The following is a 12994-nucleotide window of genomic DNA, read 5'->3' as shown; positions in this document are numbered from 1 at the left end:
GTAAGTGAGATCTTATGATATTTATCTTTCTGTGTCTGAGAGATAATATTCTCAAACACCCTGCATATTACCTGTGCATGGAGATCCATTCCAGAGTTCTGTGGAACAGGGAAAAACTGGAGTCCACCAACAGAGAATGCTACATATTATGTCCATCAGAGGACATATATGTGGTCCTCTGCAATGGAACACTATGCAGTGAGGAAAAAACAGGAGGCAGATGGTGTGCATATTCTGGCATGAAATGATGGCCACAGTAGATTGTTGATAGGAAAAGCTGCAGAACAGTATTATCATATAACCCATTTGTATATAAAAACAAAATTTTAAAGTCCATTTACTTGTTTGCAGGTTCATGGATAAATGTCTGGAAGGATAAACACCAAATAATTCACACTCACCACTGGGAAACCGTGAAGGAAGGGAGATGATGTTTTGTCTTTGTATTCTCTGTTGCTTGAATGGTGGACCACTTATCTGTGTTATTTTGTAATTAACAGAAAGATGAAGACAGTAAGTGCACAGGGAGCCAGGAGCCTGAGGAGACCTGTCCACCCCTCCCAGCTCTTCTGCTCCAGATGCTGATTCTTTTCTGAGGGCTCCCTTGTGTCTTCCACTCACCCCTGAAGCCCCCTCAACCCTATTTCCCCTCCACGATCATTTCTCAAGCTTCCTCTAGTCTCCAAGGACTTGCCTTGGCCTGCATCTCTCATCTGGGTCCAGGCATTGGTGCAGGTTCCGCAGTTGGGAGGCCATGGTCCTACCCCTGTACTACCATAAGGTCACAGAGCTGGGATGAAATCCAGCGGGACTAACATTCTTTAAAAAATATATATATATATATATATTTTTTTTCCAATTCTTTTCCAGTTATAGATTATTACAAGATATTGAATACATTTCCCTGTGTTATACAGTAAATCCTTGGGGGGATGCGGGACATGGTGACATCAGTTAAGCCAGTGACATCACAGTGGACCTGAAGGCTGACAAGACAGAGGACCTGGCAGGGCGCAGGGATGGGAGGAAAGAAGAGATTGGCAGGTAGAGGCTGTTTCCGGTGGGAACGTGAGGGATTGTGTCCTCAGCCCGCCTCCCGGGACACTCCTAGCCAGGCCTTTCAGGGATCGGAGACCTGGAAATCTCCAAGGCCATGTTCCTTTTTGTTCCTAACTAAGAGGTTGTACAGACTTTTCTGTGAGTTGGGACCAGAGTGTGAGGCCAGGAGGGGGTGGAGTTGGCAGATGGAAGCCAAAGGTGTGTGTGAATCCTCCTGGGAGATGTGGGTGGGGACTTCTGGGCACCCAGTGAGATGCCCAGGCTCCCTGTGGTTCCAGGAAGGCTGGAGGGGAGGCGGGCTGTGGCCAGTGGAGTTCTGGTCGACCAAGACAGCAAGGAGTGCCATTAGGTAGGGCTCCTCTCTAATTTGAAGGATGCTGAGAGGGCAACTGGGACGTGTGGGGTGGCGGGGAGGAGAGAGTGAGGAGGGTGGTCTGGGTCCTGGGAATGGCACTTCAGAAGAGAGCATGGGGAGCAGAAACGAAGCGGTGGGGGTGGCATTGGGGGTGGGCTGACGTTGCCAAGAGACAGTGGAATCTGAGGGTTGGCACTAAAGAGCTCTTGGCTATTTGCTGTGTGACTCTGAGTTGCTTACTCTCTCTGAGCTTCTGTTCCTTTATCATGGGGATAATAAAACCAACCACACAGGCTTATTGTGAAGATTAAATGAGATAATGTTTATCAAGCCCCTCACACAGTGCTAGGCACAGAGTAAGCTGTTTGTAAATGTAGCTGTCTACTCTAATCTTCGGAATATTCCAGCCTGAGCCCCGTGCTTCATCTATTCCAGGCAGGCGGAGTGCAGGATTCTTGGTTGTAAGCTATAGAAACCATTTCAGGAGAATTTAAGGAGAGAAGGGAGGAATTCCTTGGCAGTCCAGTGGTTAGTACTCCGCACTCTCACTGTCGAGAGCCCAGGTTCAATCCCTGGTCAGGGAACAAAAGCCATGCAGTGTAGCCAGAAAAGAGAGAGAGAGAGAGAAGGAATTCATTTAAAAGATGTTGGGGAAGCTCAGAGAAGTTGTGGGAAGGCTGCAGAGCCAGGCTTGGAGAACAGGCTGGATCAAGGGAGACTGGGAGGGCCAGGACCACACCCCCAGCACCTGCCAAGAGAGGACTGTGTGACCCCCTCTGAACCCCTTTCTTTCCGCTGCTGTCCTGGAAGCTGATGCAGCACCATCTACAGAGCGAGTTCCACCAACCTGGCACCTCAGGGCCACTGGCTTCTGATCACACACTGGATGGGCACTTCTGGTCAGCCTGGTCCACGTCACGTGCCTGCAGCACGTGTTGGGGCAGGGAGGTCAGAATTCAGCAAGTGGCCATTTTAGCTTTTATAGCAGGATGCACCTTCTGCCTCCCTCCAGACTCATGTGGGAGAAAGCTCCAGATGCTGGGCATCCAAAAAACCTGGGAAATATCTACATGGGAAACAAGAAGAAGTAGGGAGTGATTCCTGCCCTTGAGATACTCACAGACGCGTAGGGGTCCGTTATATGGCAAATGATCAGGGTAGGAAGTGATGGGGGCCCTCGTGGAGGTCAGTGCCGGCCAGGGGCTGCGCTGCCAGAGGAATGTGCCTCTTGCCCACGGTGGAGAGTTCGAGACATCCTTGTGCATTCCGTGCCACCTGGGTGGCAGGGCCGGGTAGAGTCTGAGGCCTAGGTAGGGCTGCCACACTGGGCCAGACGCTGCGGACACAGCAACTGGACAGAATTTGTGTGCGGCCGGGGGCGGGGGCTGGGGGCGGTGCCGCGCCTTCCTGGGCTCACAGGAATGATGAAATTGCTCAGCCGAAAAAGCTGTTTCTGGCCTAAGGGGCCTCCCTTCTGATGTCTAGTCATGCTTACAAGCACCTTGCCATGTCTTCGAATTATCTATTGTGCAGGCGGGCCTCGGCATTGTATCTATTGGCAGGCGGATTCTTAACCACTGCGCCACCTAGGAAGCCCCGGCATTGTATCTAAGTGAGAGAAAGGATCCCCTAGGACTGAGAACTCAGAGATGGGACGAGGCGGAGGAAGAGGCACCCCCTGCCGCCTGGGCCCCTGCTGAGTGAGGTGGGATTCCTGCTCTCTCCCCGCCTCACCTGCATCCCCCTATGGTGCCTGCTCTTGTCTCTGCCTGTTCCCGTCCCTGCCACCACCGTCACTGTCTTCCCTGTCAACATCGCTGCCCGTCTCTGTCTCACCTGGGCCCTCATCCGCAGAAGGACCCCAGCTCCAGCCTTTGAGCCCTGCTCTGTCCCCCTCCTGCTCAGCCATCTGGGTCCTCTGAGAACCAGAGCTAACAACCCCCCCATCCCACCCCCCCCACACCGAAATTCCAGTAGCCCCGGTGCACTGCAGGGCCCAAGCTCCTGCAGTGTCGCCTCAGGTAGGTAATGGCAAGTGGGCGGCTCGCCCTTGTCAGGTCCCGTAGGGCCCCCTGCCTGTCTGCCTGCCCCCCTCTTCCTATTTGTGGCAACTTCAAATGTAGCGCCTTCCTGTCACCTCTCACACCCACGGGGGCCTCAGCCACAGGCAGAGGCTGGCTGCCCGCCTGCCCACCTGCTTCCTTCCCCAGCCAGAAGGGACTCCTGCAGAACCAGGTGAAAAGCCTCACACAGGCCACCCCTTCTTCTGGGGTGTTTTGAGACCGGGGGCAGGGCTGGGAGGAGTCAGGAAAGAGGGAGAGGGGAGCAGGTTTTGGAGGAAAGAGACACCCGTGTGAAGGCGCCAGGTTCCAAGGGCCACTTGGGGTTAAGGCGGGAAGGGCGGTTAGGAGGGTAAGAGAAAGGCCTCGGGGCGTTTGCCGAGCTGCGGGGTCCCTGTGCTGTGCAGCCCTCAGTGGCAGCGGCAGAGAAGCCGGGCGCCAACCGAGCAGACAGCTGCACAGGGCAGCTTCCTGTCAGGCCAGTCAGGACCCTGGGACTCTGGGTCCACTTGCTGAAACGGCCTCTGCTGAGGAAGCTGAGCCTGGGAAGTCTGGCTGGCACGACACGGGGGCTTCCTCCGCTGCCCAGAAAAGCTGTGTGGATGAGCTAGTGTGCAGGGGCGCCCCTCAGTGGGGAGCCTGCGGTTCGTACAGATGTGGAGTCCCGAGTCCTTCTCAGCATGGAAGGGAGTAGCTTCTCAATTCCCTGTGGCCCTGAGGAGGTCTGGAATGTTTCCTCAGATCTCTGAGCTCACCTGGAAGTACCTTCATGAGGACCTTCCTCTCTCCTCTTTTCCCCAGGGATGGGGATCAGGCCAGCTCTGCTCTTTGCCTCTGATTGGCTAGTTTCCAATCAGGAGAAGACTACCCTACTAGGAAAGCATCATCGGCTTTGATGTCAGCGCTGAGACAGTCCTTTCACATCAGCCAGTTCGTCACTCCCATTTTGCAGATGGGGAAACTGAGGCCAGGAGGGGCAGTGACTGGCTCAAGGTCACACAATGGTTTCCTGGGAGAGCCAGCCCTCCGAGACAGGCTCCTATTTGGAGGACCTTCGCTGCTCACCTGTGACTGACCTGTCTTCCCAGCAGGTAGTAAGGGCATGAAGGCGGAATCTGCTCCAGAGTGGGGTTGTTGCCACAAGACCAAGCCCCTGGGGAACACAGGGGGCTCCCTGTCCCCCCACGCAGACTTCCAGCTCTGCCAAACTGACCAGGTAAGGTGAGGTCCCAGCCCGATCTCTGAGGCCAGGCTGCTTCTGGAAGGAGGGGTTGTTTGGAAGAAGTGGGGGGAAATCTGAAGGGACGTAGATTCCCCTGGTCCTGAGCACCCCTCCCCCAACACATCATGGGGATGTACCCTGGGAGGTGTCAGAGACCCTCTCCCGCGCCCCAGGGGCCAGACTCTCCTGTGGGGCATGAGGAGGCACTGAGCCACGCAGGAAGCTTGGCTGTGTGACCGTGGCCTGGGCCTTAGAGGGAGGAGGCTCAGGGCTCTCCTGTGGGGTACAGTCTTTGATGAGGATTTTCTCTAAGTTCACCTTGGCTCCATTCAAAACACAGTAGTGGTCTGAGACACAGTGGGATGAGGGTGGTTGAGAAGGACAGGTGGGAGGAAGAACATGGTTGGGTGAGGGGTTCTGGGGCAGAGGGAGGGCAATCCTGGGGCTGGACGTGTAAGTCCCTTGGGAAGGAAATTGGATGAGGGAAGAGGAAGCCATCCGAGTGACAGACATAGTGGAGGTGGGTGTATGTGTGTGTGGGGGAGCCTTAGCTTCTCCTCCCCTTTGGAAACCAAACTAAGGGTGGGACCATCCCAGGGACTATCTCAGGGGACTCCCAGTCCCCAGCCTCCAAGCCCCTTCCCCCTGCCCTCCAGGTCTTCCCAGCCTTCAGGTCACTTCCGGACACAGTGGATGCCCACGGCCCGTCCTGTGCCAGCTGGCTGTGCCCCTTGCCTCTGGCACCGGCCAGGTCTACCCTGCTGGCCTGCCCCCAGGGCCTGGACCTATACCTGTGCACCCTGCAGTCGGCACCCTCGGGCACAGCCCTGCAGGGTCTCAGAGAGGATGCCTTGAGCACAAGTAAGCCCAGGGTGTGGGGCTGCACCTTGGTAGAGGCTGGAGGTGGGAGGCACTGTTAGGTTCGGGGACGAGAGACAGAGCGGAACCAGTGTCACTGGTGAGGACAGGGCCTCAAACACTCGTTACTTCCACATTTTGCCCTGGAGCTCTGGACTGGGAGTGCAGGGGCGGAGGAGGATGGGGGCGCGGGGGGACTCTTGGGTGGTGACACCTGAACGGAGGAGGTGGGCAGTGGTTTTCTCAGGCACGGATATGGGAGCTGGTGTAGGTGTACCCAAAGTCCCGGGGATTGAGGGTGGTGCTTTGTCTGCCTAGAACGTTTGAGCTAGAGGCATCTATATTATAAGACGGGAGCCCTGACTGGGAGGTAGGGAGTCGGGGGTGGAGTCCTGGTTCTGCCCTTTTTGGCTCTATGACCTTGAGCACATCAGGGAGACCAGTTTCTTCTTCCACAAAAGTATGATCTCACTATACCTATGTTCCACATTGAATGCTTACAGTACATCATTTCCTTAAGCAACTTGACCTGAAGGGCAAGGACCATGCTGCTGTGTCCTTTACTTCCCCAGCACAGAGTAAAGCAGCTCAGTAAAGTTGGTTGAGTGAATAAATGAGGATCCAAGCAGACAATCTACTTTTAATATTTTTATGTATGTAGCATGTTACTTTATATCACTCCTGGTTTAACTCCTACCTCATAGGCTGTTGCACCTGTCTCCCTTGCTGGCTCTCCTCTACTTACCTCCTAAGTCTTCCCATGCTCAGGAACTCAGTCCAGAGCCTTCTTCTCATCCCTCCCCCCTCTCTCCTCTTTCCTTCTCCTCTCTTCTCTCTCCTCTTCTTTCCCCCCACTCCTTTCCTCTTCTCTTTATCTGGAGTAGCAGTTTGATAGAACTTCCTGCAATAATAGAAATGTTCTATACTTGTGCTGTCTGATACCATACCTACTAAGCCTTTTAAATGTGGCTAGTGCAAGCGAGGAACTGAATTTTTTTATTGTACTTATTTTAATCAGTTTACATGTGTCCAGTGGCTACCATTTTGGACACAGCAGGTCTAGGATCACCTTTTATGGGATCTCATTTGGGCGCATGGCACCTGAATTTATGTCTCCAGATCAGGCCACTCCTTTAATCTCCATACCAATTCATCCAACTCTCCACTTGACTTCTCCACCTGGATGTCTAATAGGCTTCTTGAATTGTTTTCTCTCCCTGAAATTGTAACGCACTGCACAAATACTAGCTTCTTTTATTGTCAAGGGCAATTGCAGACCAGGAAAACCCAGAGAGGGGAGATGCCGTGCAGGCTAGAGTCTTCTTCCAGCTCGGAGCCGAGCAGGTTAGACGCAGAGCAGAACTTTATCCCAGTCTGTGTGGTCCTGACCATCTTCCCTTTTCTGCTTAGGGCACCAGCTGCAAAGGCCGCCTGTCGGCTTCTCCAATGGCGAGAAACTCACAGCCAAGTCCCCTCCAAGCAGGGACAAGATGGGAAGCCAGCTGGAAAGAGCTGGCGAGGGAGCCCCCTGCCCATCCTTCTCTCCTCACAACAGCTCTTCCCCAAACCCTTGGCAGAATAAAAAGAGCCCCAGCCCCTTGGCTTTCTGCTCCTGCCCCCCACCCATGCCTATCTCCAAAGGACTCCCATCCCACCTCCGCCCATTCTATCCTGCATTCCCACTTCTCCTGCCCCCACCTTACCTGGTAACCTGTGGGGGCTTACCTTCTGTGCAGTATCCCCCCGTCTTCATGCTTCCCCAAGACACCCCCTATACCACCATGGCTGTGCCCAGCTTGCTGATGAATGTCAATGAGCCTGGGCACCCCAGCATCTGGGGGGAGACCCTGCACCCCTACCCAGGGGTCTCTCAGGCCTCTGGCCAAACCCAACTCTCCCAGGCCCGAAATCCAGGCCCTGCAGCTGCCAGGACCTACTCCACAGGGCTGGAGCGTGCTAACAGGGCAGTTCCAGGAAAGCGGGCCCCGCTGGGCTCCCAGGCAGGCTCTTCGGCGCTGCCTTACCCACTGAAGAAAGAGAATGGCAAAATCCTGTATGAGTGCAACGTGTGCAGCAAGAGCTTTGGGCAGCTCTCCAACCTCAAGGTATCTGCCTCTGGGCTCCGTGGCTCCCCTCAGCATCCTTCAATGACCCCCTCTCCCATCCCGCTTCTAGAATCAAGGACCTTATAGCCAGAAGGAAATCTCCTGGGCAACCTCTAGGGCCCGTGACCTTGGCTGGTTCATTTGGCCCCTCAGTTTCATATTCGTAGAAAGGAGTCGTCTCCACACCAAAAGATCGTCTATGAGATCATCTAAGTCAAAAATAGGGAAACTGAGGAAAGATTTGCCCAAGGTTACCCTGTTTTAATGCTGTAGTCAGGTCTTGATTTCAGTCTCTCAACATTTAGGGAAAAGCCCTTTCTTGAACAACCATCCTCTCTGATTCCCAGTTAAGCCTCCTCTTATTTATTTGAAGTTCAGGTGGGGGAACAGGTAGATTTTAATGAGTCCAGACCACAGACCTGACAACCAGCCTTTTTCAAGCGGAATCCCACACATCAGCGCTGTGCTGTAGGCGTCATTATAGGCATCATCCAGCAGGGGGCGACCATGGGCGCATCTCGGTGTATCAGCAAAGACTGGAAGCTAGGCGCAAGTTGGCACCTACTGAAGTTGAGGGAAAGTTACGGTTATTGGAGAACAGCCTTTCTGCATCTTCTAGGGCATGAATTCTTAAACTTTAGTGAGCCTCAAACCACCTGGAGAGCTAGTAAACATGCAGATTCCTAGGCTCCAGCCCCAAGGATTTTAATTCAGCTGGTCTGGCGTGGGGCCTGAGAATGCATTTCTAACACCCTCCCAGGTGATACTGATGCTGCTGGTCTGTGGACCACACTGTGAGAAGCACAGCACGACATATATATATATATATATATATATATATATATATATCCCTTACCTGGCCTACTGACCATGGCCATCTCCCCCTCTTCAAGGCAGCAGAGAGAGTGAGGGGATGATCCTGGGGAATGGTAGACTGGCCTTCAGGGAGGTAATACAGAGGCAGGGGGTTGTGAGGCCTTGATGCCAAAAGGGGGTCCTGTGGGGATGTGGGCAGAGGTTTGGAAAGGATCCCCAGCCCTGCTGGAGGGCTGTGGGCAGTTGGCAGCATTTCTCCCATGCCTGGCTCAGGTCCATCTGCGTGTGCACAGCGGGGAGCGCCCGTTCCAGTGTGCCCTGTGCCAGAAGAGCTTCACCCAGCTTGCCCACCTGCAGAAGCACCACCTAGTGCATACTGGGGAGCGGCCCCACGAGTGCCCGGTGAGACCCTCCTCCCCCTCCCTTGTACTCCTGCAGGCTGAGGAGGAGTTCCAGGCCTCTGGGGGATGGCACCTGTGGCCTCCATTCCCTAACCATCTTGAGCAGGTGGAGCCAGGACAGGAGGCAAGGGTTGGTAGGGGAGGGAGGTAGAGGGGAAGGGCCAGGATTTGATATTGGAGGTCACTCCCTGGGCCTGGAGGGGAGAATAGAGATGCATGTCTGTGGGGGTAGAAGAATGAAGTTGGGGGTCCTGGGGAGTGGATCCCCATTGTCGACTTCCCAGTATAATTGGAGGAGTTAGTGCTATAGTGTGTGTAAAGTATATAAACACTACTTATAACATCAGCTCGATGTTATCTCCTTCCCTCTTTGAGCCTCATCATGTCCCTTGGGAAGTCAGAAGGGCCGGGAGCCTTTCCCTGCTCTACATAGGCAGAAATGAAAGCAGTATAGTGGTTATAGTCTGGGCTACCTGGGTTCACATCCTAGCTCTGCCTCTACCTTGCTGTGTGACCTTCGGCTCACTCCTCCGAGCCTCTGCTTTCTCACTGTAACGTAGGAGTAGTACTTAGTCCTGCTTTTCCAGGGTCCTGGAGAAGACTACACGAGACCAGTTCCTGCCATGTGGCAGCTCCCAGTAAATGTTAATTATCCCCACTGAAGCGGCAGCCCCACAGATAAGGGTTCTATGTGATTATCTCATTCAGTCCACCATACCTGTGAGGTTAGGTATTAATAGTTTCATGTCACCAATAAGGAATGCAAGGCTCTGAGAGGGGACGTCACCTATACAAGGTCATGCAGGGAGTAAAAGAACCAAGATACTAACCTGTCTACAATCTGCCAGACACTGTGGATCCCAGGGAGGAATCATGGAGGGAGATCTTCCAGGCCTGCATTACAGGGAGGTGGTAGGGGGGTGTTTTCAAGATGGGGAAGGGGAGCAGAGATCCTGGGTCAACCAGGTGGGCAGAGCTGACGCCAGTGCCCGTTTCCATTAGATGTGCCACAAACGCTTCAGCAGCTCCAGCAACCTCAAGACCCACCTGCGCCTGCACTCGGGGTCCCGGCCCTTCCAGTGCAATGTCTGCCCAAGTCGCTTCACCCAGCACATTCACCTGAAGCTGCACCATCGGCTGCACGCCCCACGGCCCTGCGCCCTTGCTCATACCCACCTGCCCCTGGTGTCTCTTGCCTGCCTTGCCCGAAGACACCAGGGGGCACTAGATAATGTGGCAGCCTCATCAGAGAGGCAGATGGACTGGGACGTGGACAAGGTCAAGGTGTCCTCGGCATCCCAGGGAAAGCAAGGGCAGCCAGCCTGAGCAGTGGTGCCAAGACTGCCCTGGGGAGGGGGAAGGGGCAGAGCAATTAAAGGATTTTCTCTATGATGAGTTGAGCTTCAAAACTGGAGGGGAGATCACAGTGTATATGCCAGACTTCATACCTCACTCCACCTGGCAGGTCAGGGGCACAGCCAGGAAGAGACTATGCTATCCACCACATGGGGTAGGTGCCTGCAGCCATCTCCCTCTGGCTGGGTGTGAGTTCTACTCTTTGTTGGGGATCTAACTGGGACCAGGCCCTCCGTCTCAGCTCACCAATGGGCAGTCCAGCCTTCCAGGTCTCTGCAAGGTGCAGGCTGTGCTGCCAAGCCCAGGACACAGTGTCCTCTTTTCTGAACAGATGTTCCAGCACCCGCCCAGATGCTTGTCTGCTGCTTCCCACAACATTCTTGTCTCACAGTTCCTATAGGCCACTGTGCCCCCTCAGCTGGTACTCCCTGCCATGGTCAGGTGTGGCATGCTTCTCCCTCCATACACGCCAGGATCTGAGCCCCCTGTGGGAGAGGCAGGAGCACAAGGATGTCAGTGTCCACTCATGACCACTCATGACTGGCCCTGGTCCACTCAGTACCAGCCATCACAGAGGGCAAAGGGCTAAGTGGGTACCAAGTTCGGGGAAGGGGCAGAGGTCCTACAAGGATTACAGGCAGGGAAGAACTGGCAGAGAGAGCCTGGGGAACTGGGACGCTCCCTCCTGATGGTCTTTCTCCCTGCAGCCCCAGAGGATCCCGCAAATGTGCAAGGTGTGCCCCGCCCCCAAGAGTTAGAGAGGAAGCACCAGGCTGGAAAGGGTACCGCCCTTTGCGGGTACGCGAGGCCCGGGTTATAATCACAACAGTAGCTATTATTAAAATAGCCGGCCAACTTCCAGCAGGGGGCGCCGTCCGCATCCCTGTGGGTTTCAGATGGGCTTCCCCACCAGGGTGCTGGAAGAAATTCCCACTGTGTCGGAGGGGCTCTAGGACCGACAGAGACCACTCTCATAGGGGTCCACCGCGGCAGGGCAAGGGCAGGGCCGGCGTCGGTCCCCACCGATAATCCAGGTCTAGGCTCCAAGCCCACCCAGTCCCCCTTTGGGCCCCGCCCCACATGCCAACCACTCAGGCTAGGCCCCTCCCCAAGATCTCGCCCCTCCCCGCCCCTGGCTCCGCCCTTGCGTTCTAGCCCCGCCTTTGGCGGGGCGGGAAAGACCCTTGGCTCAGTCCAGCCTCCTGGCCGCCTCCAGCCCCAGGACCCCTGCTTTCCGGCCCACTCTGTGCAGGCCCAGCTCGGGGGCTTCCAGCACCCGGACCCGGCGGGCCCCGGGCGCTTCCGGAGGCCTAAAGAAGTAGCGCGGACAGGGCCCAGAGCTGGGCCGCCGGGAACGGGGCGGGGGTGGGGTGGGGGAAGCAGGAGGGGCGGCCGGGGTGGGGACGACCCCTGCAGAGCGCACCCCCTGCCTTGGGGCTTGGGCAGCATCTGGACCGATCCTCACCCGCAGGCCGCCCTGCGGGCGGGGCGCTGTTTGCTCAGGGGGGCGGGCCGGAGGAGGCGTTCCTCTGCAAACGAGCGGGATCCGGGTGGCCCCCGCGGCCCAGGAGCGGTCAGGTGTCCTGACGCCCCGAGCCTGGGACCTTGCCCTGGCCATGGCCCAGCGGCGTGGGGGCCTGGGGGCCCGCCTGGCTCGCCGTCTAGCCGGGCTAGGGGTCCGGAGGGAGCGCAAGGGGAAGCGGACCCCCGAGGAGGCCAGATCCCGGGATAGGTGAGGGGTTTGGAGGAGGGCTGCACGGGGCGCCCCTGGGCCCAAGGGCGTGGTGTGTGTCTTGCGGTGTAGTGGATGTTCAGATAAACCTGTATGAGTGTCTGGGGGCATAAAAATATACCTGTTGGTGTATTTGGGATATGTGGACTTTTATATAAAGTCCCTGTGCTTTTTTTAAACTTTACAACAATTTTGCAGTTTCCGAAGTCTGGCAGGTGGCATGATTTCCTCTCCGGAGATAGTTGAAAGGCAAACATGGCAGCTCCTCCTGCCCCTGTGGACTTTGATTCTCTCGTCGCAGGCTGGTTTAGCCCTGGTCTTCAGGTCCCTTTGTCATGAGTATGACAGGTTCCCGAGTTGGCTTAGACTGCGCTGCATTTGCCCTTAGCTGCCATGAAGAGGTTTTCCCCCCTGTCATCCCAGATTGCAATAACAATAAACTTTTATTTGTCACTTGCTTGGTGCCTTACCTGGATTATCTCATTTAATCCTTACAGCAACTGTACAAGGCAGGTATTTTATGTGAGTCAGATAAGGAAATGGAGGTTCAGAGAGGTGAAGTCACTTCCCCAGTCACACAGCTGGGAAGTGGGGCTGGGACACAGACTTAAGCATTCTGACTCCAGGGCCCACATCCTGAAGCACTGGGCTGCTCTGTTGTCAGGAGAGATTTCAGGACTACAAGCCATGGGGCCAGAGCTCTGTCCTAACCCTAGTTGCCACTGGCCACGTGACCTTGAACAAATTGCTACATCTTTCCTAGCCCATTCACTAGTAGCGGAACTGAGAGGAAGGGAAAAGTCTCTGTGGATGGCCAGGCTGAATGGCTGGGAGGGGGATATCAAAGAGGACTCCAGGAGCTCACAGGCCCTATATCTGCAAAGAACATGGGGTGTGCTCTTAGGCACGGGGTGTTTATGTCTCAGTGCAGTTACTGGGCAATTTGTTCTGATCTTATCGTGACATAGCTGTCTCTGGCCTGCCCTGGGAGGAGTGGAGGCGTGGCAGGGCCAAGTGAGGGGAGGGGTTT

The 12994-nt window shown here is 55.3% G+C and overlaps 1 protein-coding gene across 1 annotated transcript; it reads left to right on the top strand.

The window, feature by feature from the left end:
- Positions 1-3578: 3578 nt before the first annotated feature.
- On the top strand, positions 3579-10271 carry ZNF683 (zinc finger protein 683). The gene is made up of 6 exons (XM_057711309.1): positions 3579-3649; positions 4563-4690; positions 5353-5557; positions 6965-7659; positions 8749-8877; positions 9879-10271. Exons 2-6 carry the CDS (start codon positions 4577-4579, stop codon positions 10200-10202), a joined length of 1467 nt encoding a protein of 488 aa, XP_057567292.1. The 5' UTR covers positions 3579-3649; positions 4563-4576; the 3' UTR covers positions 10203-10271.
- Positions 10272-12994: the final 2723 nt, after the last annotated feature.

Source organism: Hippopotamus amphibius, chromosome 1, assembly GCF_030028045.1.
Source record: "Hippopotamus amphibius kiboko isolate mHipAmp2 chromosome 1, mHipAmp2.hap2, whole genome shotgun sequence".
NCBI classification, from domain to species: domain Eukaryota; kingdom Metazoa; phylum Chordata; class Mammalia; order Artiodactyla; family Hippopotamidae; genus Hippopotamus; species Hippopotamus amphibius.
Note: the sequence above shows the minus strand (reverse complement) of the source record. Positions and strands in the feature narration are given on the sequence as shown.